At 38.9% G+C, this 27,489-nt stretch overlaps 1 protein-coding gene across 4 annotated transcripts in view; it reads left to right on the top strand.

Moving 5' to 3' along the window:
• Positions 1-27,489, top strand: part of LOC122570335 (disintegrin and metalloproteinase domain-containing protein 10-like) — a 163,426-nt gene that overhangs the window by 31,956 nt on the left and 103,981 nt on the right. For all 4 annotated transcript variants that reach the window (XR_006317789.1, XM_043732504.1, XM_043732503.1 and 1 more), the window contains 2 exons: positions 7,673-7,826; positions 20,790-20,911. Coding sequence is in view for 3 of the 4 variants with exons in the window: in XM_043732504.1 (XP_043588439.1) it covers positions 7,673-7,826; positions 20,790-20,911 (276 nt within the window). In the remaining variant the exon portion in view is untranslated. The remainder of the gene's footprint in view (positions 1-7,672; positions 7,827-20,789; positions 20,912-27,489) is intronic.

The raw sequence follows: 27,489 nt of genomic DNA on the forward strand, positions 1-27,489 counted from the left end.
GCGGTACGAGCGTAGATCATATAAATTCGTTGACAAAGTGTTTCGTGAGAACTCGACTGCATATCTCGACCAAGAATTTGTTGCGTACTTTAATATGCCGTAAATTAGGGGATACGCGTATCAGACAGAAATACCCGCGTTGCTAAATTAAATACAACACACGCAACGCTGTGAAAGGTCGAAGGCGAACCTGTCTTAATTGTTTTAGCAAACTCCATCGAGAAACGAGTGTGGAAATAACAGGATAGAAAATAAGCGTTAGCATGCAAAACTGTAATGTGGGGAAAAATGCAATTTATATGAAAAACTGAATTAAGCTACTGTCAAAGGTAAAAGTCGACCTTTGGCGAAACGTTGCTAGCTCGTGTCGATGTTCTCGTTCGTGAGAGTTTATACAATAATTCGTTGATTCTCTCAAAGTAAGCACGAAACGTAACGGAATGTCTGTAATATAATGCAAGAACGATAGAACCGATCAAGGGGCTCGCGGTATCACGAGAATTTCATCGAAGCTACATTGCCTTCGGCGTCATTTTCACATCGAAGAACCAACGAATATTCTCCTACATAACGTAGTTTCGAAAAGTCCACAGGCTATTGTCATTAGAAGAAACGACAACGAAGACGCCGTTCACGTCAAATTGAAAATTAATTGCAAGAAACTTTGCTCGAATGTTAACAGATGACGACGTGCAGAGTTTTAATCTACGAGAGACCAACGTTTCGTTAACGCAGCATTTCATTTGTAACTTCTTTTCAGTCAATTCGCGTTATTCGATCCTATAGAATTCGTAACGTGATTATGAAAAGGAATTTCAAAAATTTATTACAGCAATATTACTTTCATTACTATTTCTTTTTCAATTTAGATACGGTATTTTTATGAAATTTCAAGAAATTTGAGTATTTTGTTGCGTCGCGATGAACTATTTTTTTGTTAAATTATAGAACTTCAGCATGATCAAAATTATGACTCTTCTCTCAGTCGGAGAACCGTTCTTAAACACTGAGCGACGTTGGCATACAAGAAGTTCATTACGTGTTCCCAACAATTTCGCAACGCTATCCTCGCACGTCTTTCGTATCCTTCCGTTATATTTAATTCGCTGCCACCTTTCTCGAGGTAGATCTCGCGTATTGTTCGTGAGAAACGCCGAGAAAGCCCGATTCCGTGGTACAAGCAACATTGGGGAAAACGCTAGTATAGTCTTCGAAATGAATGGTGGGGATGAAAGGAAACGTAGTCAGCACGGTTGTAAATTCACCTTGCACAGGGATTACAAGACTCTGTGAATGGAGTAGTTTCCATGATTATTTAATTCATCACCGGACCGGTCTTTGTGAGCAATTTTTTAAACTCGACTTCATTTTTTCCAAGAAAATTGCCACAGAATTTATTATCCAAGGTAGATCGCTGTATTTTTAATCATCTGACAATTTATCCTTTATTAATTGGAAAGAATTTTATAAAAGTGCCTATGTACATTTTCATAACTCGCTTGTGCTATCGTAATTCTGAGATATTAATTAAAGTACGAGACTATGCATCACAATTAAAGTTTTATTGTCAATCATATTTTCAATAAAGCTGTTTTGTGCTCACGTAGAAATGTTTTAATAGATAAAACGATCATTTCCGCTGAAAAATCGTCGATCATTTCTCATCAAAATAAACACGGTTTCTAATTGTCGATAGCATCTTTTTTATTTTCATGAGTTTCGTCTCAATTATAACATCTAACAAACTATCATTAAGTAATTCGTTAATAATTTTCCATATCTTTTATGAAACGTTGTCATTTCGATTTCCAATAACTTTTTTACAAGAATGATTTATGTACTCGTCTTTTATCAAGGCAACATCAAAGAATCTAAGTGAACTCGATTCGAGTTAAGTTGATGGATCATGGATAAGAATTGAAGGAATAAGCAGAAAGCACGTTGCGATCGAATCCTATGGATCTCACTGGATAATACCTTCAAAGAAACGATTTACACAGTCCGGACGCGGGCTATTTCCTTTACAAATAAATGATCAGTCTATTCCACGTAGTTTGTTTCAAGCCCGTGTCTGTTCGTATCTCCGTTAAATATTTTATCGGTCTCCGAAGTTTTAACCAATGGTTCGCACGCATCGAGTACTCATCCTCGTCTGCTCAAAGTATAGGGGGGAAAAACGTGAACAAAAGACAGCTCGAACGCTTGTTATCCATTTAGCACAGTGTTAATCCTAAATCGATGAAACACGCGATGGGAAATCAAGATTCCATTTCCCTTCGACTCCCTTTTAGCCATAACTGTTCGTTTATTCTCTATTCACCTGTCAACACGATGGAAAGGTGTTTGGTCGTGACGCGATCCTATCTACAGCTAACCAACAAATCCACTGGAGGACATGGAACGATTGACTTAAAAAGGTCTTTATGTTGAAACCCAAACGAGGAACTTCAAAGATAATTGCACAGATCCTGATTATTTAACACGTTGACTGCCAGACGAATTTTCCATGGTTTGCCCAAGGCGCCGACGTAAACTTTTCATTATGCGATGCATATTACGTTGAAATATTATTTGCAGCAAATAAGATGCTTATAAAATCATGCTTGAAGCATTTTTCGTGGTGAGGGTCACCGGTGACCCCCACGGCGTTGTAGACAATTATTACGATTGTCCTTTTTTCAAACAATCGTGCTATGTACTTTTAATATTTGCTGCGTCGCTGGTCACCGGTGGCTCCCACGGCGCTATAGCCAAATCGAGTGCTGGTCGCTGGTGGCTCCCACGGCGCTATAGCCAAATCGAGTGCTGACCCCCATAGCAGTCAACGTGTTAAAAAAATTTTAAATCATATTCGAGTGTTTCACTTTTCTAGTTATAGTATATCATATACACAGATGATCATACACAAAATATATACTCAGACCAATAGAGGATTAACACTTTTTATTTGGTCACCCAATAGAGGCGTGCTGATAAAGAAATGAATTTTGAAATTTTGAAAAAGGTACACGTGACGAAACGAATAGCCTGTGATTTATGAAACAGGTAGAATTTTACTCTTCGTCGATTAAAATCAAATTCGAGGAATTCGAATCAGCGTTGACAACCCCGGTAAGAAGTTGGAAAACTGCCCCGCCACTGGTGCTGCCGCGGTCGTGGATGTATCGTTGCCATGTTCAAGTTTCGATTGCAGTTAGTGGGTGGAGAGCAACTCGTGCGCCCGCGCCTCGGAGAAAATTGCACGCGGAATTCGTCTTAGTTTCCATACACGAATTTCCTTTCCTATTTGTCACAAGCGTAGGCGAGGCTACTTATTTGTACACGTCCGCGTGGCCATGCGCCACGATAGAACGCAACTGCGCCTCGAATCTACCAGTCCAGAGGAATGATCGATTCACTTAAGGGGTCAGCTTGCTTCGACGAGACATTAGTCGTCGTGCTGCGTTTCTAACTCACCCCTACACACACGTACATCGTTCATGGATATACACACAAACATTTGCTGGAACCTGATGTTGCGACTATTCTGTTACACGGGACCAGAGGACGTTGGCAAACGTCTCTGCAGAACGTTCCGCTGTTTGGCGAAATCGACTGGTGGCGAGATTCGATATTACTCCGTCAGAAAAGTAATTTACGGCGTCGTTCGGATTTCATCTGCACGGTCTTCGAAATCGAACGATTCATAAAGCGAGATAAAGGCCGCTCGCCGTTTTTTCTCCATACATACAGATTTTTTCTCTTGTCAAAACACACAGAAGGGGGGCAGCGGTTGTCAGGTTTCCGTTTTATCAAATCCTCCGCTCTCTCTTCCTCTCCCCCTTCTACCGAGTTTCACTGCTTCACAACGCTGGCAGACGGAGCCAACTCTGGTAGCGATGTAATTGAGTTTGAAGCGAAAGAGGATGGAACTTTGAGACAGTTTCGGCTGGTAAGACAAAGAGGCAAGTTTAAAGCTTCTGCTAAAAGCAGTTTACACGTCGGCCGGCCGACCTGTTAAATAGCCTGGTCTCTTGTCCCTTCCAAGATTTTGCTCCCCTTTGAGCGGTAACGTCGCCATTAAATTTGTAACACCTTAAGAAAAGAATTGTTCTGTGATATTGTTGCGTATCCGTATGGGCGAGTCTTTCATAAAACACAATATAATTTCCTCATGAATCTACTACGATGTTAGTGTTATTTCTAACACTCATATTTAATCGAAATCAATAACTCTAACAGCAGGTGTTTTGTCTGAAGCTTTAAGGATTTCTGATAATGCGTATCTTTCCTTTCATTACATTTTCAACGTATTATTTTTCCGAGATAGAAAATTTAATTTTTTAACCCTCTAGAAAACTCGCAGATTTTGGTTAATCGCGGTAACCATTCTGCTCTTAGATACATCCGCACCAGTGAATAATTTCGTATTAAACCATTTTAACACCGCAATTAGCAACAAATCACATCTCTTAGCGTTTCGTTGAGCTCGTTCAAAATTTTCACTGTGACAACGATTTCTCGGCGGAAGTTTCGACGAGAACCAGCGCGCAGATAACCGGTCGGACGCGTCACTCAATGGTGCGTGCGATATCCGGCGGAAATGCCGGATAAATCTGTCGGCAAGAGAGTGGCCGGAGTGATGGCGGCCGAACGATATCGGCGCGTACACGCGCCACCGAAATTTAGCATATCTATTCCACGCTCGGACGTGAAGTGCCTATCGAGGTCATTTTTTCGAACTTCGTTTCCGATCGGCTGTCATAATTGCATCGCGCCGATTGACGCAGATTCGAACATTGCCCCGAATATCGCGATGCTTCGAAGCCGCTCGAGCGTCATTAATGGGATTTCAACGGGGCTGCACAGACCCGTACGCGATTTCAGGACAATAACGGTTACGGTTACGATAATGGGTAGCGATAACGACGACAGAAATAGCGACAGCTCTATTTTTGTCGAGCTCGCGACGCAATATCGCTCTAATCGCGTCAATATCGCGCAACTTGGGGACGATGAACGATGTATCAAAGTCAGAACTGTAACTAGATTAGGTTCAAATCTGAGAACGTCTAATTCAATATTTCGTTTTATTTTAAAGACGAATTTTATTATTATTTGATGTTTCGTGGCGAACGAGGTACTAATTGGTAAAAAAATTAACGAATGGTGTTTGTTAGTACAGGATATTTAGAGATGATGGACAGTTTACGACAGTTAGCACCGTAATTCAATAAATGTCATTCAAATCGAATATTTTTATTGTCTAATATAAAGACAGCTAATTTTATAAATTCTATTTTATATTCAAATTTTAATATTGTTTGATGTTTCAAACTGAGTGGAGTACGGATTGACAGCAAGAGCTGAATTTTATTGATATGCGACACTTTTCGCTAATCTATGAGAGTGCAATTAGATAATTGAAACTATTCTTGTTACAAATCTGAAACTATCTAATTAAACATTTTCTTTTATACAATCGTTTAATTTTATATATTTTATATCGGTGCTACTCGATGGCTATCGGTAGAAAAACATTTAACAATTTCGCCTGTTTGATAGCAGCTAAAAAGTTCGCCGTACAATGTGAAACACGACAAATGTTATTGTTATCGCGGTGTTTTGAAGCGAACGAAATACAAATTGGTAGGAAAAGCTAAACTTTGAAGTGGTGCTCGTTGCGCCTGGAAGGTGCCAGCAAACAGCTGCAATCGAGGTTGATCTACGTAGCACAGAAGCGTAATTTCGAACGCGTTCGACGAGCTTTGGAAAAAGAAACGTGTCGCCCGTAAGTTACAGCTGACTCTCGAGACCGATCGAACTCGTTTCAAGAGCGAAAAGCATCGGTGGGAATGAAATTTGTGCTTGGTCCCGTCGCAACGGCAAATATTTAAAGATTAAAAGGTCGGTGAGCATTTATTGTCGGGGGTGTAAAGTGACCCGATGCAAGTGACGGCGAGCAATTACCGGCGTCAAATGTTTGCGCGGGTAGATAGTTTAATAACGACGCAGTCACTTTATAATGCACAGCTAATGAAAATATTCTTCGGTCCTTTGTTCTCCAGTCTACGCAAGATTAATTCAAAAGTTTCGCGACTCGAGAAATTTCTTCTCTACTGTCACGCGGGAAAATTCCTTAGCTTGGAGTACCTCGTTCCTTTTTTATTTAGTTTGAAATTTTAATACAAGATAGCAAGGCACAGTATTAAGATTTCAGTTACTATGCTTTATAGTAACGTGTATGATAAATTATATTCTAAATTTCTTAGGTAGCAGTATCTCTTTTTTTTTTTAATTGTTTTTTAAATATTTCACCTTAAATTGAGTAATCGAGTCTTTAGTTATATGTTCATAACATTTAGCTCCAATTCAAGGTGGCGAGGGTAATAACCGAGACTTCAATCATCGTGCATTTTGCGACTGTGTATGGTAAACTAAACTGTATACTAGTTAACAAGCTGCAACTTCCAACACATGGGGCAGGAAATTATCTAAGCTACGTCTAGTAGTCTAATATCGATTCGCCATGGTTTCCGAAAATTAATAATTGCCATCTATCGACAAGTATGCGACAGCAACAGCTGCTAAGGCCAATATCGAATTAGCAAGGAACCTTGAATGGAATGGAGGAACAAGAATTTGCGATGGTACTCGATGTAAATGGAATATTCGCGGAAGGTTATCCATGTTCCATCGACCACAGGTGGCAACTTTATTCATCAAAAGATAGACGACATCGTGGAATTTCTTTGTTGTTGATGACGAATCGCGAGAATTGATCGCCGTGCCTCGAAGAAATAAGTCAGCAGGTTTCGTCTCAGACCACCTCGCGGCATTATGAAAGCAGAACGATAATATCTTCGGGGGTTGTAAGCTCGAGGGGCTGGAATCGTTACGGCGTTGCGTGCGGTAAATAGATAAATGTCGACTTGAAGTGCATGAAACGGCACGGCGAAGATAGGGCGCGCCGAATCGAGAAAATGTATTACCACGGAAATAATTTGCATTTAGATCCCTCGATATTTCAAACCAGAGACCCACTGAGTTTTGCAACTCTTGTGAAAATTCCATGCTTCAACGTTACCACGAATTATTTTCTACTCGCGATAGAGAAACTATTCTATAGTGGATTTGGAACTGAGAAATTTTGTTTGTTTCTTATGGTATGTCAGGACCGTTGATTCATGAGCAATAATAGTTTTAATTCTACTGCCTGATCTTTCAATTTTTCATGTATCAATATTTAGTTTCAACTGAAGGAAGGATTTTTAATGGTTTAAAAAATCATTGCGAGGAGAATTAGATTAATGGTAGGTTTAGAGCTTCTTCTTGTATCTCAATAGCTATTAACATATCATAAACCCACAAAATCTAGAGCGAGCAACAAATAGCGTTGCCTTGTGTTTTGCCTAATTCGGATAAAGTGTGAATCGTTTTAGTATTTCGAAGGAGGTCAGTTATTTGTGATCTGCAAGAACAAGCTCATACAGACCGATCAAATAGTATCCTTTCTACCTCCCAATTAATTCACACGAAACTAAGTCGATCATATCGTACAAACCTAATGAAAGGGCCGTGAAAATCTTGAAAAAATTATGCCCAGGACTCGAGACGAAATATACTTTTGAATGTTTAACGATTTATTCAAAGATGACGAATTTAATGTGAAACGTTTCTCTCCTGTTTTCAGCGATCATTCCTGGGTCGTACATCAGACACTATAGCGCCGTTTGGTACGACACGGCTGCTCTAAGGGAACATCGCAGCAGAAGTCGTCGTGACACTTCAGCTTCCGGGCATCCGGGAGACGCGACGCTGAATCTACGTCTTCACGCTCTCGACAGGTTCGTAAAACCACGTACCACTCTTGCTTCGAATATATATGCAGGAAGTAAAAGAAATCCGCCAGTAATGGTAACGCGGTCAACAGGGGAATGAGAAACAGGTGGGAGGGGGAAGCTTTATCGAGGAAAATTCCAGTTTCTCGCTGCCGTCAAAGGCGGAATAATCTATGGACGAACGGCCGTTTTACCGGCACGTGGTAACAGAGGAATATAAATTTTCATTTCGGCTCGACGTCAACGAACAAACATTGGCCGTGATGTATAAATGATCATGGCGTTAGGTAAACTCTGGCGAACTCGGGATTTTACTAAAAATCTAGAGAATATTCAAATTTCTTCCACGACAAAGTGAGAATTAGTACGTTTAGTATTGTAGTACATTTAGTAGTATAGCAGATTCTCGCTAAACTGATTCTTATGGGATCGAGTGTGTGATCGTTTAATCCGAAAATATATATCAATTATCATTCGTCGATTGTTAATAATAAAAAGTCACATATAATATTGTGGCTTATTAATATAACGAATAAATTGATCGTGAAAATATTTCGATTGCAAATCGTTGCAAAAAAATAATCAATATCTCGTAACTGCCACATACATTTTTAGATCGGTTTCAAATTCTATCAATATAATCATGACAGTCGTGTTACATTGTTAATGAAACATCAAAAGGTTTTATAGAACATATAATGAAATGTACATAATAGAACATATAATTTATAGAACATGGATATGAAAATTATCTATGACAAGTGCGTACCCAATATGGCGATGTCGAATATGGTATATGTAAAATGATTTTTCTGTAGGTCAATTGTTTACATCTCGATAGAAATGTAATCGATTAAAGTGGAGCCGGATAACGGAGGTTCTATTAAATTCAATTTAAAATAGCAGAGCCGCGTGATCGTCGATCGTTATTTGTCTGAAAGAAAACGTAATTTTCTACTTGCTCGTACTTACATGAACATCGATTAAGAAAAGTTTCGCAGTTTCCAACGCGTTAGTGCCACGATGATTTTCTACGTGGCACCGAAGTAATACAAAGCAAATGCTAGTAGCTTAGCCGTCACGTTGCAAAGAGGTAATTGTTTTGTGCACGTAGAAAGCACTTTCTTGTGAGAGCGCAACTTTCAGGACCTAGTTGGGCCAAAGAAGCCGAATCTTCTTACCAACCGGGACTTGTTTCATTATATTTTGTCCGGACCAACGCGACCGTCTGAAGTTGTGCGTGTAATTGAACGCGTCAGTAGTTGAGAAGAAACCACTGCAAACGACAAAATAAAATATGGGCCGAAATGGTGGAATACACGTTCGGGAAGAAATCTTTGATATTTTGATATATCACGGAAATGTTTAATTTTATACTTGTTACTATTTTATAGTAATCTTTCATTTATGCTATTTATATCAAGTAAAATATCGTTACGCAAATAAGATTTCAGTAAAAATGGTCAAAGTTAGTCAGATGCATTAATATACCGTTTCATCATCATATATTCATAAATTCGTGTTTGATAACGATCACAACGATAAATTAGATAAAACAAGCGTTTAAATTATTGCTATTATATTATGCTTCAAATTGATATGTACTTAGCGTGGTCGCAGTTGCATAATAAGTCACTCTATATGTTGGAATTGAATGGTATGTGGCAAGGAGGAATAAACGAGGAAATAGATGTACATAAAGAGGGAAACTTGAACAAATTTCCATAATTTAACAATTAAGCAAATTATAGCATCGAGGGTAGAGTACCATAGAAAATCAATTAGAAACACATTATAATGTAACAGTTGCCGAACGAATGGCATGACGTAATAGGTAGATGGATGTTTAGCCTCTTGTATGTTCTCTACATATGCAACTATCGTCAGCCTTATGTGACACTGGCTCGACACAGTAGCCATATGCCTCGTTGAGCATCGTGATACACCGTCATTGTGTTGTCAGTGCCATCGACACGAGCCCTCTAAATCTCCGCGTTACACTCAAGAGATGCGACAGTTCTGTTTCACTGTTATGCGTGCTTTTGCCTTACCTTTTCTAAAATTTCCTATATACTGAAGTTCACGGGGAGAAAGTATGATCATCTAGCAGTTTTAAAATTTACTACGTTGTCGTTCAATCTCACGTTACCAAAATTTCATCCCCTTTAAAATCTTCAAAATATTGCTCGTTTTAATATACAGACATATATGTACGATGTAAAAACACATTAAAGTCAGAAAATCAACAATCCTTTATTACCTTTAATTCTTTCATCTCATAAATTCTCTTTCATTTATCCATTGATTCATCATTTTCACTATTGGTTCCACTGTTTTTCCATTCCTCTCTGTATATTTGATTTCTTATCAAACCCATTCTTTACCTAACTCCGTGACATCGATTTTATTCTGCTCCCATCACTCGTCACACGTAGGGTAAAATAAATTCAGTTTTTTTGACCTGTTAGTTTATTCTACTTCTTCCATTCACGATCGTCGATGCATCCGTGTCGGTTCCTTCGACTTCGCGATGGAATCGAAAATACTTGATCGATACGAAGCAGAGTTCCTATTCGAGTCGCGGATACCTGGCACTCGTGCGTCGATTCTCCTTTTGATTCAGCCTCGAAGATGGAGGGAAATCGCGTGCACGCTGGCCGAGACGTCACATCTCTAACCCTGAACATCTCTCTGGCCCCTTGAGGATGCACTCGCTGCCGCGGCACTAAATTTTCCTCGAAACACGAACGGCGGAACGTGGCGGGGAAAAAATACCGGCGGAAAGTGGCGGTGAAATTTATAAATGCTCTGTTCGGTCACGGATAACGCGCGAGGATAGTCTGGATATATAATGGAAGTGGTCGGTGTGTTGGTGAAGATGCTTTACGACGGAGCCTGTTTTTCGATTTATTGCGAGTTTTATCATTCGCTCGTCTTCTGATTCGAATACGGAAATGTTTAGAGGTTGATTCGTGGTATACCGCGTAGTTTACAGCTCTAATGACCCATAATTTAGGACAGAATCAACTCGAGGACCACTGGAAAACACTGGAACATACCGCTGAACGTATTTAACATTGCAACATTATATTATTCGAATACGATTCTGTTTGAGATATCGTGGTATACCACGGTGTTTACTGGCCGAGCAGAAAGCAAAACTGATAGATTTTCTTGGCAAAACCTTTTCCGAGTTGCAAACTATAAAACTTCGTTTTTATTGCCTGATTCGGTTATGGAGGCCGATGGTGGGACAGTTTTACGACGGCCAGAGTATCAAACTCGAGGTAAAACAACTGAAATTCTTCCCGCGTCTCGATAAACCTAAGTAGAGGATAAATTCGTGAATTCTATGGCCTCGTATCTCTTCTGGCTGTCCTGACAAAACTCGAGTATATCCGGGGATGATCAAACATGTACCGTTTTCTAATCAGACAACGTATGGACGCGAGTAGAATCGAAGATCTTTTTTGGCTTCTATTGGATCGTCCAATGTGTCTGACCAAAATGACCAATTCGCGATTTACCGAATGATATAAAAAGTCTTGAATGCTCTAAGATAAATCGTTCATTAGCATTCAAAGAAGATTCGAAGCGATACCAATACTAGAAGTTTTTATATAGCTCATTGAATTCGGAGGGGAAACATAAATAATCGAGCAACTCTTTCTCGTTACACGTCCTACATATACATATATTGGTGCAGTATAATTAGAAAGACGTAATAACGAATTATCAGACGGGAAGATCGAGCTACTCGAAAAGGGTAAAATAGCTTTTTATGGTTAACCCGCTTTACAAAGGGGTAGATAAAGAGCGATTGTTATCGCTTGGACAATGGTATCGCGACGGGAACGTACCAGTTAGCGTTATTTTCGAGTTAAACCCAACCCGTCCCCAGGATTCACCCTTTCGAATGGAGAGAGGGAAGGATGCAATTAAAATCAGCTACGTTGGCCTCGTCGAATCTCGGTTTCTTTTGTCGGCAACTTCCGTTTAAGATTTAATTGGATTGTTCGTTAATGAGTGATAATCGGACGGACCGTTGCAAATAAACTGGCGATACGCTTCCAATTAACCTTAATATCGGTACTTATTGCGTTCGAGCCAATTACGTCTTCTAATTGTAGAAATTCGGACGTGCCGATCGGCAAAAGGGTACCCCGGAGAGTGTACCAAAATCAATTCGAAATCGATTCGACTGAGGCAAACAGGGTAGACCACCACTCTCCATGTGGGTTGTAGGTGCTGCGCGTGTTTCTACCTCGGTATCATGGACTAACGATTCTCTGCTTATTAAACTCTGTTTATCGAACTATCTTTTCCTGCCGATGAGAGATTCTATTAAGTTCTGTTTGTTCCTCTTACGTTTATTACGTCACTACTATATACTTACCAAATATATTTACATTCGATTTTCCTACTTTGCTAAGAACGATTGCTTCCTCTTCATTCTCATTAATAGTAGTACATGAAATGCAATAAACGAGAGAAATTTTAATTTTATTAACAAACCATTTCCATAATCGTCAGTGTAAGTAAGGTGTACGAGTTCAAGGATATTAATAAATCAGGGAAGTTGTTGATAGCATGGGAAAGAAAGTTTTGTAGAAGTGCAATGCATATATTTAATCATGAAGTTATTATACGTTTTTTCAGTGGAAACATCCATAGCCAAGAAGAAATCGGAGATTTCAGTAGAAACGTCTAAAGTTAGTCAGGCATATAAATACATCATTTTATGCAATATAGTCATGCCAATATAGTTGATTTCAGCTGATTTAGCTGAAACGTTGTTGCTACATACTTCACTTTTTGGAAAAGTAGACTCGAGATAGAATCAAGTAGAAACGTGTGGATAGACAGATGGGTGCATCGAAAAACATTAATCGGGAAAGGTTGTTCGTAGAATTCAGAAAGGAAGCTCTGGAGGAGTTTGATAGAAGTATTTAATCGGGATGTTATTATACTTTATTTTACTTTATACTTTATACATTACTTACAATCGAGTGAATTTATCGGATATATTAAGCGAACAAACTCCCGGTAGAAATGTCTAATCTTAGTCGCATATATAATTGTATGCAATTTCAACCAGCTGTTATATTTATGGGTCTGTACTTGGTCTGTCACTACAAGACAGCAGATTGGACGAGATAAACGTTTAAATTATTGCTAAAGTGTTGTATTATTTAAATTCACATGAGTAAATACTTAAACGCTGGAATGAATAAGAAAGCTTGTTTGGAAATATTTAATCATACTGAATACATTGCTTGTGTCGAGTGAAATTATCAATTCATTAAACGAACAAGACTCCAATAAAAACGACTACAATGTTATCAGACACATAAATGTATCATTTTATAAGATTATTTATAAGATAGATAAAACAAACATTTAAATTATTACTAATATATTATATTTTAAATTAACACAATATATATACATATTTATATTTAATCATTTGAATGAAGGGACAGGGAAGTGGGCACGTCCAAGGGCATTAATCAGCTGGGAAAGGTTGTTCCACGAACGATAGTATAAAGCAACGGGTAAGGGAGGGCAAGAAATGGCTTTTACTTCCCGCGTTTTCCTCCAACGTGCGTGAAGCCGTGTACACGTGAACGTGTCCCTTTCGTGAATGTATGTTACGAGGCAAACGAGGTTGTCGTGGGTGGAGCGTGCATTACCCTTGCAACTAATCCCATTTCTCAATGGTACATGCATCACTCACCGCTCCTGACTAATCGTCCTTTCGAGGAGGCGAGCGTCGTTCTCGCGTAAATTGAGCAATAACGGGATAACGCGTGCCTCGACGATAATTCTCGTGCCACGATGCAGCCAACTGTAACCAGGAATTTCCATAAATATTCGCGATTCTCAGACCATCTCTCTGTTGCTTAACCTTTCAAACTTATTTCAGACAGGCAGATCGCTTAGATGGTGGGAAGCGTGTCTTCCTTCTTCTTTTTGTCTTCTTTTTTTTTGGAGAAAGTCCTCTTTTTTAGATTTAGTGTTAATGTAACTCCTAAATTAGTAGCAAAATGGTTATTGCCAAAATGAAGATGTTATACAAAACGAGGTGGGAGAAGTTTGAAGGAGTTTCGCTGAGCAGCACCCCAAGACATTGAAAGCACATTGTCGTGGTTTCTTGTTAAGCATAAAGCGAATTTTATGCGAACTTTTAAATACGAAATTATAGTAGAAAGCCTGGAAATAGAGTCAAGTGGGAACGTGTAACGTATTCAATTTTTTATAATCTAAATGGACGAACTAAAATTTCATTACAGAACCGATGGCCGAATAAATCGATTAATATTCTCATAACGTTCGCTCGTTCTAATTCAATTTTGCATAAATATCGAACGACGTGGGATTAATTACCCTGCTAGCATTTAAACTTAAATTAATTGATAATCAATAGCCGATGGAATTATTAGGCAATTTGGTTCGTACGGAAGCCTGACAAAATTCAGGCTGCTCTAATTAATTCAAGCAAACGTTAATTCGCCGATGTATTATACCGTTTGATTTCTCTCGCGCGTTCCCATTCTAAACGCGATGTCTTTCACGAATCATAAATCAATTATCGGCAATATTATTAAACGGCCTCTAAAAGCTGGCTCGCTTTTATCTAGAAATTGTTGCTGGTAATTAGTACCAGACGAAAGCTAATTAAGAAATACCAGCCATTGTCTGACTTCCTGTAACATCTGAAACTGCCGTCGTATCGTAATTAGAAACGTCGCGTTTCTAGGATATTTCGCTTTCCTCGAAAACGCGCGCGCACACGTGTACAATTCGTTCAGAGGTAGAATGTCACAGCACGTCCGATGCAAATCTGCACACGATATTGCTATCTGGCGAGTAATGTCGTACAGATACGCACCCCGTATCCAAACTTTGGGAATAGTTGTTTCCTTCCCCGTCTAACGTGAACGTCGTTTGCATACTCGACCAATAGGCGCCAGCATCTTCGCGAACCGCCTCCGTGTATTGTGTTCGGCACATGTGAATAATGTGCATCGACGTCGCTATTGTGTGCCCATTGCACGTACTATTGAGCGGTTCAGCTTCCGGTTCATCCAGACAGCATCGACTTTTAGTAGTTTCTCTTCAGTCTTTAACAATTCAGAGACTCTCTTCTGCTGGCAATTATTCGTTTGTTTTTTATACCGCTGGAATTATAAATTAATAATATGCAGAAATATACGAAAATATAATTCATTTAATTTAAATGTCGAAGAGAAGGGATCATAAAGACCTGGAAATCGAGACGTACTTGGGTTAAATAATGAAATTTCTAAATTCTCAAGAATAGAAATGTTACACATCCATGTGATCCTAACAGCTTACCATAGGAACCTGGTATTTGAGAAAAATATACATCTTTGATAAAAGGATTTATTATGGAATTATATTTATCGTGATAATCGCGTCTGGAGAGATTGATAGGAATAGGAAAGACACTATCGATTATCGGTGGAAAGTTGGAGAAGCCTCGCGCAATTTTTATTTTACATAATGCATATCGTTGCGCTTTCGTATCAAACTTTTCTCCGCGTCTCCGTATATATCAATTTCAAAAGTTACTATGAACGTACCAGTGAAATGTAAAGAGTCATGGATTTATGCGTTCGATATGTCGGCTGCCGGTGTTCGTTCAGCTGTTTGTCGCGAGCTACCGGGGGTGACAGAGTCTTATGTTTTCCGACAGGCAAACTTCTCCATGCATGGCTCCCTTAAGATTCACACAGTAATCTCACGTAACGACTTACATAATGCAACGACAAACTTGGCAATTACGCGACGAGGAATCAGACGAAACTGTTGATTGCTGCTTTGCGGATGTACTACTCTGTCGAACACGCCGTATCTGTTGAAGAAAATCAATCTGACCCGACTGCTTTCTAGTTATTTCTCAACATAACAGAGAAAGAACGATATTCGCGCATTGTTTGCATAGAACTTTGCCAATTTCACAATTTTGAAATTGTGCATTGCTGAAATACGTTTGCGAACAATAGTCCATTCATCTCCACATGAAAATCATAGGCACAAAGCGCGATCGATCTCTTTTTGTTGATTTCCCAATTTTTATATTGCTCGATGGTTAAAGGGAATTATTTTATTGTACTTGCATAGTAGGGAAGAGAATTCGTTAAATTCAAAGGTAGCAGCCTTGTAAAAATAGCTATGATAGATAAATGTACGAAGTTTGGCAAAAAACTAATATAATGGCACATTGTTATGGCAATCAATGTTTTTAAAAAGTTGAAGGAAGTGGCGAAAATTGTGCAGAGTTGGAAAAATGACTAGCGTAAGGAATACGGGTCTGATTGATCATTTCTGATAGGCCTAACGCAATCATAAAGATAAGCACGCGTATTATCACATATGTAAATAAAACAATACAAAAACGCGCGATTGTGAGTGATAAGAGAGCGGTACCTCTCTTATCTTTGGGTCGTTGCGGTAGTCATCTTCCCAGCTCTGCACTATACATACATATGTGAAAGAAAAAGAAGGGGGAAGGAAAGAAAGAGGAAAGAAGAACGGGAAAGAAGAAACGAATGAAGTAAGGGAGGAAGAAAGAAAATAAGGACGAAGGAAAGGGAAATAAAGGAAGGAATGGAAAAGAAAGAAAAGGAAAAGAGGGAAGAAAACCTTGAGAATTAATATCTCACTTAGTTCCTACTTTTATTATCAATTTGTTATTTTTGGGATAAGATCAATCGACGTTTCTTCGAAACTCTCAATTTCAGTTCTGTGCTTTCCGTGCTTCGAATCAAACTTCACACGTGTCTCAAGAGAATAAACGAAATTAATGTTTGATTCTAATATCCATTTTACCCTCGTTCTGCATATTTAAAACCGACTCAGCGAAAGAAATTGAGTCTCGATCATGAAATACATGGCGCGGTAAAATTGTTTACGGCTTCCAATACTCTGCTCTCCGAACAGCAGTTTTCGCGTTGCATTAACGTTTATGCAATATGATTACTGTTGAGTAACTTCTATGAGAGTTAGCGCGCGGCACATAGCGCGACAGTGAATCGTTTACGCACGTTATAGAACGTTGTAATCCGCTTCCTTATTCCCTGCTTCTTTTTTGCGGTTCTCGTTATTACACAGAAAAGAGGATATTATGCTGTATTTTCTTTCGTCGCGAAACAATTGTTGGGGAATTGCGTTTCGAAGCGGCGACGCGTTGAAGAGATCGCGTCTCAACGACCTTAGGATAGTTTTATTAAAAGAAAGATTTAATCCGTTGATCGGTTGGTTCGTTTTCCATTCGCTACTAAATATTTCAGTTTTTGTGCTCGTTCAACTGCTAGAATTTGTTGTCTAATTGTAAGCTAAGTGATGGCTGGTATTTGGTTAATGACTGGCACAAATTATTTTAACGAGATTTGTTTCATAGCCAAGTCACTTGCGCGAGCACAACGAACTAGTTAACTCATTTTAACTAAAATTGTTGGCTAATGAGTTCCTCTGGCACGATGGTCAGTTCGTATACGTGAAAATTCAACCAATCGAGAACGTTGTTTGAACAGTTACATTCGTTCCGACTATTTCATCGTTTCTTTAATAGGACGAGTCTCGAATTAGCTTCTCAATCGTGTAAATCAGTGTTGCTCGTACCGCTTAAACGGTGTTGGCTTGAAAAAACTATTTTTCCAAGGAAGAAACGAGGTTCCAAAGGTGAGCGGTATTTCTTGAAGAAACAGCGGGGCTGCGCATGTTTCAAGCAGTTTTTCCATCCAGTTAAAGCCTCTTCTTGCGTCTCGGCCTCGGTCCATTATGGAAATTCATTAAATCCCAGCCATTCGAATTCGTCGCTCCCTCTGAATGTAAATTTTCAACCTACCAATTCCGTAATTACTTTCGCATAATGGGCATTTATATGTATTACGCATTTGCAGGAATGTTAAATCTTCGACGTTCGCTCGTATAAATATGTATGATTCTTTTTTCCTGCTATTACACGCTTTTAACGGGGTTTACATATAGAGTAACGAACATTATCGTCTTCGTTGGCTGCATAACAATTTGCCGCGAAGAGCATTAAGGACGATGTCGAAATTTTTTACGCGCATATCCACGCTTACCAGTGATGCAGAGCGTATCTAAATCACGCGTTACATCGTGTGAAATGATTATTGGTACAGCGATATGGTAATTAACGTGTCGCTGTAATTTAATTAATGCTCCCTGTAGTACACGATAACATTACCAATTTGGTTGCATTAGCTACCCTCTGACATCGTGATATTAGTTGCTAAAAGTATAACGGTCGAGCGCGCTTCAATTTACGTTATTTCGCATACAAAACAATCAGCTATTAACTTGCTGCATAAATTGGTTAAAAATGAACTCTCTCACGAATCGTTGCGCATTTACATATAATACTTCCGCTCTTCGTTTCCCGCTTTCTTCCTCCGTTACCTTTCGACTTTACGAGTTTACATTGTTTTCCCGGGAAGTCAGATCGAAGTTTATCTTCTTACACGCGATCCAGGTCAAACAGAGAAACTTTTCAGAATAGAGCAGCTCTTCTGAACTCGAACGAAAACCACAAGGGCTTGGTCCTCGATCCAGAAATTACGTCTTCGGTTAAAAGACACCCCCGTTCGTTATCTCGAAAATGACATTTTTCTCATTTCCATCGTGTATAGTATATGTTTTGTACATATATATAGTAATATAGTATATATAGTTATAGTAAGATTGTTATAGGAAAGAGTTATTCCAATCGTGTAAACTTCGATATTTAAAAATTCAATCTGCAACTTTGCACGGAATAATCAAACTTGTTGTATACTAGACATCGGTAGTTCTTAATGTAATAACGAAAGGATATTAAGGATGTATCTTGCTTCTTATCACGTCTCTACCAACGAGTCAAACAGTCGGTTTTCAAATGTAGGTCGCTTAATAAATATTCATAGAATTACAAGCTGAATTACTTGACCTGACTCAAATATGAGATTGAAATAACGCTATTTTACCTTAACTTTCTTTAACGTGAGAAACAAAGCCTGTCGTGTTCGATGAAACGCATCGACGACTACGTGCGATCACGAAATTACCAGGTTTCATCAATCTTTCCGCCCCGCGTAGGAGATAAAGCCGTGCACACAGGGGAAAAGCGTTCGACAGTCGATAACCACTTCATCAGCGCGAATTAATCCTGCACGCGTTGCTTTCAATGTCTCATTAGGTACATTATCACGGTGACATCCGCGTGCACAAACGCGAGCCAGCTTTCTCCATGATGAATGATTGAAATCAGCGGAACGTTAACTATGAAAGGAGAGCGGACCTCGATCGATAGACTATCGTGGGCTTAGACAATAATTAGGTGAAAACATCGACCCCTCCCGATCGGATTATCGATTGTACGAGAGCATGGTCGCGTGTAAACCTCGCGCACGACTAGCTCGAACACGTAAGGGACTGGTTGCAACGTAATATGTGGCCCTCGTTGCGTTACATCGCGCGATTATTATGTGACACACCTGTCCCGTGAAGTTTAGTTCGCCTTGTCGCAGTGTTTCTCAGTCTAAATGCCTAGAAGCTTTGGTACGAAACTCCGAGATACGCGGTCATTCCATAAGTAATTTACATATCTAACTTAAACTTACGGCACAAATGCATGTAAATATGTGTAATTTTAAACGAATGAAGTTTACTTCTTTCATTGAATGATAATGTATTATCTTAACCTTCTTGCGCTATTGAATTAATATTATTAGTAAAATTTTGCAAGTTACCAATATTAACAAATACCTTCCCACAATGGTAACAAGTTTGTTAATCAAACAAATTACATGTTCCCTTAATACTCTATTTGATGAAAAATTACTTGTAACTTGTCAATTTACCAATACTATTAGTTGGTAAAAATTGTTGTGTAAGGGAGTCTTTCAATTGTTTGATAATCTTTGAATTTCACTCTTCAAAAAGTTATTAAAATTCAAAATGCAAAGTGGGGAACGAAATTACTTACGGAACGACCTGATATAAATTGAATGGAAATTTTTTAACGAAGTACGAGAAAAACCTGATTTTTTGCGAAATCGTTGTTACATTACTTTTTCCTGATTTATTTTCGAAGAAGTAAAAATGGGAGAAATGGGATTAATCAGAATAATTGAGAATCGACTGAGAATCGACTAGCTGATGAAAAGCCGACCGATCGAGTGCTGTGCGCAAAGCCAATTCGTAGCTAGCAAACGAAGACTATTATTATATCTATTATCGCTACGTTATATATTTTACTCTGTCCTCTCCTTGCAAAACCAATATTGCACCTCACAGGGGCGAGCTACGTTTGTAATTCATCGTTTCGAATCTAATAAATCGAGTTGAATTACATTTACAATACCGGTGTATCACGATTTCGCAAAAACATCATATGTCGATTAACGTTTGTTACCGAACGAGAAATATGATCGAATATCTATTCGTTTAAATTATTTTTATGTCATTTATTTTGGATTGAAGCATTTATCGCCGATCGTGGTATCCATTTTGAACTACGTACAGCGTATAGTTTATTCGATTATTACGTGAAAATATTATTTTTTGCTCGTCAAAGATGTAGAGACATTGTGTACGCTGTATATAAATCTTTTGACGAAGCGGTAAGTTGCGAGGAATGTATCGCGCGCTAATATCTAATAATCGATTGTTCATGCATTTATGTAGAAATTATTATACAACGAACACATAATTTATGCGAGTTCTACATATAATCTATTTTCTGCCATATAAGAAAGTTTTATTAGGTTATGATGAAATTTTAGATTGAAATAACTGGATGATCTACTTGCTCGTGTAATAATAGACAAACTTGATTGCTACACGTATAAGTATAAATTACCAGAAATTGGTACCAGATGAAAGAAAATTAACTTTTATCCCTCAATTATGTGTAATCTGATCTTCTCTCTGTTCCAGGGTCTTTAAGATGAGGCTTACGAGGGATACGAGCTTATTCGATGAAAACGTGGTCTTCGAGGGATCGAATGGTCGACAAATTGCGTTCGATCCATTGCACGCCTACAGCGGAACCCTTGAGGGTAAGTGGGCAACGAGTTTGTTAGAATTTTTTTTAGTGGAAAAGGGGCATCGCGAGCGAACAGGCACGATCGTTAATATCACAGAGGTAATCCATTAAAACGAAACGCGCTTGAATGTGAACATTAAGCGAAATCGCTGTGAAATAAAACGGAAGGGTCTGGCATTTGATTTTCAGCATTTTTGAAGAGCCCGGTTCATTATGTGGAAATTGTCAGAACTGCGCGGTTCTCGATGTCAAAGTAAAAGAAAATAATAATCGTGCGGCCCTCGCGTTTTACTCGAAATTACATACATTATCGCTCGACGAAATATTCCTCACAGTAAGGGATAAAAAACAATCTCTCAACTTTCATTTAGTTTAAAGGTGAACAATTTTTGTTACCGTGGCAACTCGTTGCCGTAATTCAATTATCCATTCGCTCATTACCGTGGATATTTCAACTCGGACTACTTTCAAACATTTGCGGTTCATTTTCCTCGGAATTTTTTCTCGCATTTTTCATATATTTAAGCGTACTAAAAAAAAAGGAAAAGAAAAAGAAAGGAGAGAGAAAAAGAGAAGGGAAAGGAAGAAAAAAATGTATTATGAAAGAAGATACAGTGTACGATAACCAACAGAGGATCGAGCTTCGAACCGGACGCATCCAACGAGAAATTCACGCGCTGACTCTAATGAAAGCACTTCGCGCTTATTTCTGAATCTTCTAGTCGGCGGACGGAGGAAAAAAGAGGCGAATTCCGGTTGGTCGGTGGTGAAAGAGCCACTAGACGATTCCCTTTCTTTCTTAACCAAGATCCTGCCAGTGAAATTAAAATGCAGACGCGAATCGATTCGCCATAGTCTGGCTGGAATTTTCGACCGGTTTTCCCCAACGAAATATCGCGACGATATTAAGCTGTATATATACTGGCCTGTTCGCGAGGATTCATCGTGAGTGCCGGTCAAATAGATCGATAGATAGTTGGGAACTATTCTCGTCTCTGGGGAGGTTAAAAATTCCGCTGGAAAATACTGCAAACAGTTACCGGATGAATAATCGAAATTAAAGCGCCCAAAGATATTTGACCAAAATATTCTCGTTCGTCACATATTTTCGCCGGCATGTTTTTTCATTTTCGATTAACGTAGCACGAGCGTCCACAAGAGCAACCTGCAATATTTTTTAATACAATGCAGCGTCAGTTGTCACGAGCAGATGGCACACAGCATCGGGATTCGAGTCACGTGGACGTTTCTCGCGCGTGTTATTCGATTACATCAATTTTAAAGCCCCTCTCCCTCTTGCTCCTCCTTTACGGACACACGGGCGACGCGTAACGAAATTTCAATAACGTGTAACATAATTACACGCGCGACCATTTGAATATCGAAATCGCTGGCGAAAAGCACGGCCGATTCGTCCGTGTTCCACGTTTCGTTGGAACTTTGAACTCGCCGAAAGCGTGATAAATTCTGTAATAAATTCCCGAGAAAATTCGCAGCCATTGAATTTCATCGCGACGACTTATCCCTTTCTGTCATTTTTTTTTTTTTTTTCTTGTCGCGACCTATCGTTTCTCCACATTCCTTGCAATTTCTCGTTTTGCGCCGCGGGACTCTCTTTTTCTTTCTCGTCTTGCTTTTTGCTTATTCTATTCTCCCTCTCCTCCTCTCGCTCTGTCACACTTCTTTTTTTTTTTTATTTCGCGTATCTTTCTGTTTGCTTCTATTTCATAGTCCTTTTCCTGCCCCTCTACACCTCTGCTTGTCCCTTTTTTTTGCGTTTGTTACCTCTCTCGTGGCAACGATACAGCAAGCCAAGTGGGTTATTGGATGGTTTCCAATATGCCGGCTCGCTCGACCACTGCGGTACTTTATGCGCCCTCGTATCATTTCCACGGTTTTCACGAGGTGACGTTGCTCCTGGCCAGAGTGGCTCGTTGACAAGCCTGGGTAATTTTTAAGAAATTTTTAGACACCGAGCGCTACTAACAAGCTTAACATACTTGAACGGGGATAAAAGTGGAATCCTTTAAATATGATTGTCATCGATAGACGAAACAAAAATTTAATGAGACAGCGTCCTCGTCAATTAACGATATTGAAATTTTTATTGGGTTTGAGTCTGAGTCTGAATTATTTTTTGACAATTCATTCATGTATCTACTTATTTAAGAAAATTGAATGAACTTATTACTGAACCTAATAGAAGATAAGAACAACGAATGGAATCAATTTCTATTAAATATCAGTGAATTTTTCTATTACTTACGATTAGCAACTGGATTTTATATATAAAATAACGTGCTTTTATAATTTTATCAATTTCTATAAAGTACGATATTTAGAAGAGTGACTTGTGAAATTTTGAGTATTGGATATCCATTTATTGCAGTTTACGATAATGTGCTACATCGGCGAGTCCAAATTAACGTGAATTAATGTTCTTGCAGCACTATATCCGGAATAATATCAGGATAATAAAACCAATGACAAGGAACTACGGTCGTGTCCTGTACAGGGTACTTGTCTTCGAATAAATTGGCCCAGGTTCGATTTCGGAGAGAGAGTGTGTATTTTTGTTTTTCGCGAATTTCACGTATTTAATTCGATCCTCTTTCCGTGCAGAGTTTTTCCAAACTGAGAAAACCAACAATTATTTTTTACTAGGGAAAAAGAAAAAATTATTTCATATATAAATATCCTAAAAATGAAGATGTACGTATTTCCGAATAAAATGTTGTTATACGACTGAGATAAATAATATAGCTTACATGTGTTAAATAATACTTAAAATAATATAACAGTGTAACAAAACTCGTCAGTAAAAATTTAAAAAAGTTCAATCAAAATGTCCGTGTCAAAAGAGTCCAAAAAATGAACAACTGAGAATACAGAATATACATAAAAAAAAAGCGGCTAAAAATCTTTTACAGCAGTCGAACAAATATGGAATTAAAAACATAAAGATACAAATTAGTCGTTTTTTAAATACGTTATTTAATCTGTCACTTATCGCGCAAAATACAATTGACGGTTCTATTAACTATTAACTACTAAGCTAATAAGCGTTTTAACACATCTATGAACAACTAATTCAATAACACTATTATATTCAAATGTATAGAATATTGAAATCTGGAACACTGTGATGTCCAATTAATAAGTCACCGTACGTACAGAAAGTAGGAAATTAAATAAAGAGGGTGCAGTGGTTGATTCGATTTAGAATGTCGCAGTCGCGTGTAAACACGTGTGCGGAAGTCAAATAGCGAGTACGGGCGGCTAATATGAGCACTCAAAATTCAATGTAACAGTGTAAACCTAAGCAAACGAAGCATCGAGCTTTAACAGGGCCTGGCATAAAAGCAAGTACACTCGCTGAAGGAGTAAATCGAGTTGAAAATCCGAAACTTTGTGAAGTCCCTTCCTCGTTGGCGTCTCAAAACTCTTCCCTTTTTGCAACAGGACCGTCTGTATGTGTCACACTGTATTTCTGTGTGCTTCTTCCTTCCTATATATGTAAAAATAGTCCCGAATCCCGAGTACACGTTTACGCCTACGCTTATGGCTACCTTACACGGACAAACGTTATCACAGGTTGCCCTTAGGACTGTATCCATACCGAAATACAACAAAAGTCCGTCTCCGTTCCCTTTATACACTTTTCGACAAATATAAAATTTAAAAACTCGTATTCTTTCCGGGTCACCGGTGCCGCGCACGTAACGCCGCGTTTTCCACGCTAAAAGCGTGAAAATTGAAAGACGCAGATCTAAATTTCATCGGCGCGTAAATTTTTTGCCGAACGGCAAAAGAGAGAAAAACGCGAAAAACGAGAAATTCTTCCGCGCTTGCTTTGTAAAGCGAATTTTTTCCTCGTTCGTTGTTTAAAAAAATTTCACTTTCGTGAACGGTTATAGTTACACGTAACCATTTCTGTTTTTAATTCAACTCGATGTAAAACAATGACATCGTAGTCAATCGACGATTTGTTGTAAAGTGGAAAATGCATAATAACGCGACGATACCTCGGTTATGCGACAACTTCATAGAAGATAACGAAAATCCGTGTAAAGGATATAAATATTCATAGTCTGGGCGTAATGAATGTATCACCTCGGCGAGGGGCACGAGCACCGTGATTAAAAGTACATTGCCACGACAAAAAATTGACGGGGCGATACATTTTTCTAATTAAAACTTGAAAGCGGCTGGTAATTTCTCTTGGATTTTATCCTAATGTACTATTTGAAATAGCCAAGCCGGGAGTGAAACATTCGAGATTTAGCTCTTGAGACATTATGTCATCGTTTTAACGATATTAACGTGTATTTAAGTGAGGGTTGGATACAGAGACGAAAATATTTCTCTCTGCCCGAGTCGAAATTAAGAAAGTCCTCTGTCAGAAGTGCGTCTTTTGCGCTCACGAGAGCTTTAAAACGTCAAAAATATTCAAGAATCAAGGTATTTTCGCCAAACTGTTATTTAGCAGGACGCGAGGAAGGATTCGATGTTAATTTCGTATTAATTTTAACGTTTTCATAGACGCTTGGTTTTCGATATCGATGAAAACGCAATGTTCTGGTATTAAGAGAATAGGACCGCGTTTACTCGATCCCGTTATTTATTAACTATTCGTTATTAATTAAGCTCGTTGCGCGTGTATACAATCAATCACGGAATTACAACACCAGCCATGATTCATTTCTATTTAATGCGTTTAATTATGTTCGATTCGCTAAAACACGAAATGTTTTCCAAATATTAAAACCATCATCGCTATGAGAAATGTATATTAATTTTGCACTGGCTGCGTGTAAACAAACTTGAATTACACGATACATTTAGCACATCGTAACGTTTCGTCACTATGTGATAAAACGCCATTAATTTTCCCATTCATTAATCTACGTTTCGCCTATCTCGTATTAAAAGATTGACGTCGAAACGAATGTATGTGAATATAAAAGACACTAGACCCGAAATAGAAGCGTGAAGTGAACCCAAACACGGACGAACTACTAAATCGGTGAAGCTTCGTGACAGCTCGTTGAAAGGAGTTTCTGAAATTGTTAGGATTCCTATATTTTAAAATTCGCGAGTAACAAGCCTGAAAAGAGGGAAACAATGTTCCAATTTAAGCGAGTTGTTTGCACGCTAATCCCCGATTAGCTCAGTCATCGGTCCACTGTCTAATAAAAGGCAGCCGTCCATCATCCACTCTTCATAATCCTCTCGTAAATTAGCATCGAAACGACAACTTCTTCGGAAATACGGATGAAACCAGGAATCTTTAGACGAACGACGATCGTACAATGACGTTTTCTTCGTTCATCGGCGCTAGAGCGCTAAATGGCTACTTTGCAATCTCTTTGGACGCTTCCCGCGGTGTTCGACAGAAGGGGCGGGGATATTTTTAATCATCTAAGAGTCACGAGACAGCCGAGAAGGAAGGAAAAAGAAACGTCCGCATAGAGAGGGGAAACGTCACTTACGAGGAATTGCAATTTTCTTTAAAGACGTCGAAAGATGAGGAAACCACCCCTACGATCACCACCCTCGCCACCATCGGTGTCGAGCAAATTCAACGCCGTTGTGCACATCTCTACCGAACCATTCGGCGAAAGCAATTTCCATCTACGAATAGTTTTCATCGACTGCCATCCAAACTCTATGACTTAGATTCGTGGCTTGAAACTTTCTGTTCTCACCACGTTTGTCATGCAGTCTGCTAAGGTTGTCTGCCGTTTCCAAATATTGCACGTTGTTGGAGGACTGTTCTCTATAGCATATTCTAGTATATACGATATTGTCTACACGATATCGTGTATATGCTGTTGGATGTTGAAACTCTATATGAATATCGTATTTAAACCCTGTGCCGTGTTAAAACTCTAATGTACTGTTACCAACTATCTGTGAGAAAAGCAGTCTGTAGTATCCTCTTTTCCTTTGTGTCCTTAACGCGACGTTTCTCTGGGGGAGTGATAAAGTATTACCCTTAAAACTTATGAGATTTATGGCATGATACCTCCTACTGAGACGTGGAAAAGTAAAAGGTACAAATGCTATCTAAATTTGCTACAAACTCTCTAAATCATATCAACGTTGGTACACGAATGGCCGAAAAGTTAAAATCTGTTTTTAAAAATAATAATTTCCTTTGAATATGTCATAAACCTGGCCAACGTCCAATTCTAACACGGTCGATGGATAAATGCAGGAGCGGTTATCCCGTGGCTGACAGGATCGCCTCTCTGTTTAAGGAAAGCAAACACTATGGTGGTAATTGGAACACGATGGGAGTACCTTCCGCTTTCTAGCTGGTCCCTATCTATACCCGTAACGAAGGGATGAGTAGGTAGCATCGCTTTACCGAGACATCTCGTTAGAAACGACGCGTCTTAATTATGTTGTCGACCTGCTGGATTAGGTTTTCTGACAGAATCCTGGCGTGGAGAATTGTCTAGAGGCGTGTAGTCACCGTCGTGTCGAGAATTTAACGTCCACGAACTCCGAAGGCGGTGACTTACTCACCTTTGGTGCTACATGATTCCCTCTTCGTATAAGCGTACCATTACAATCCAAATCTCT

Source organism: Bombus pyrosoma, linkage group LG8 (genome assembly GCF_014825855.1).
Source record: "Bombus pyrosoma isolate SC7728 linkage group LG8, ASM1482585v1, whole genome shotgun sequence".
NCBI classification, from domain to species: Eukaryota; Metazoa; Arthropoda; class Insecta; order Hymenoptera; family Apidae; genus Bombus; species Bombus pyrosoma.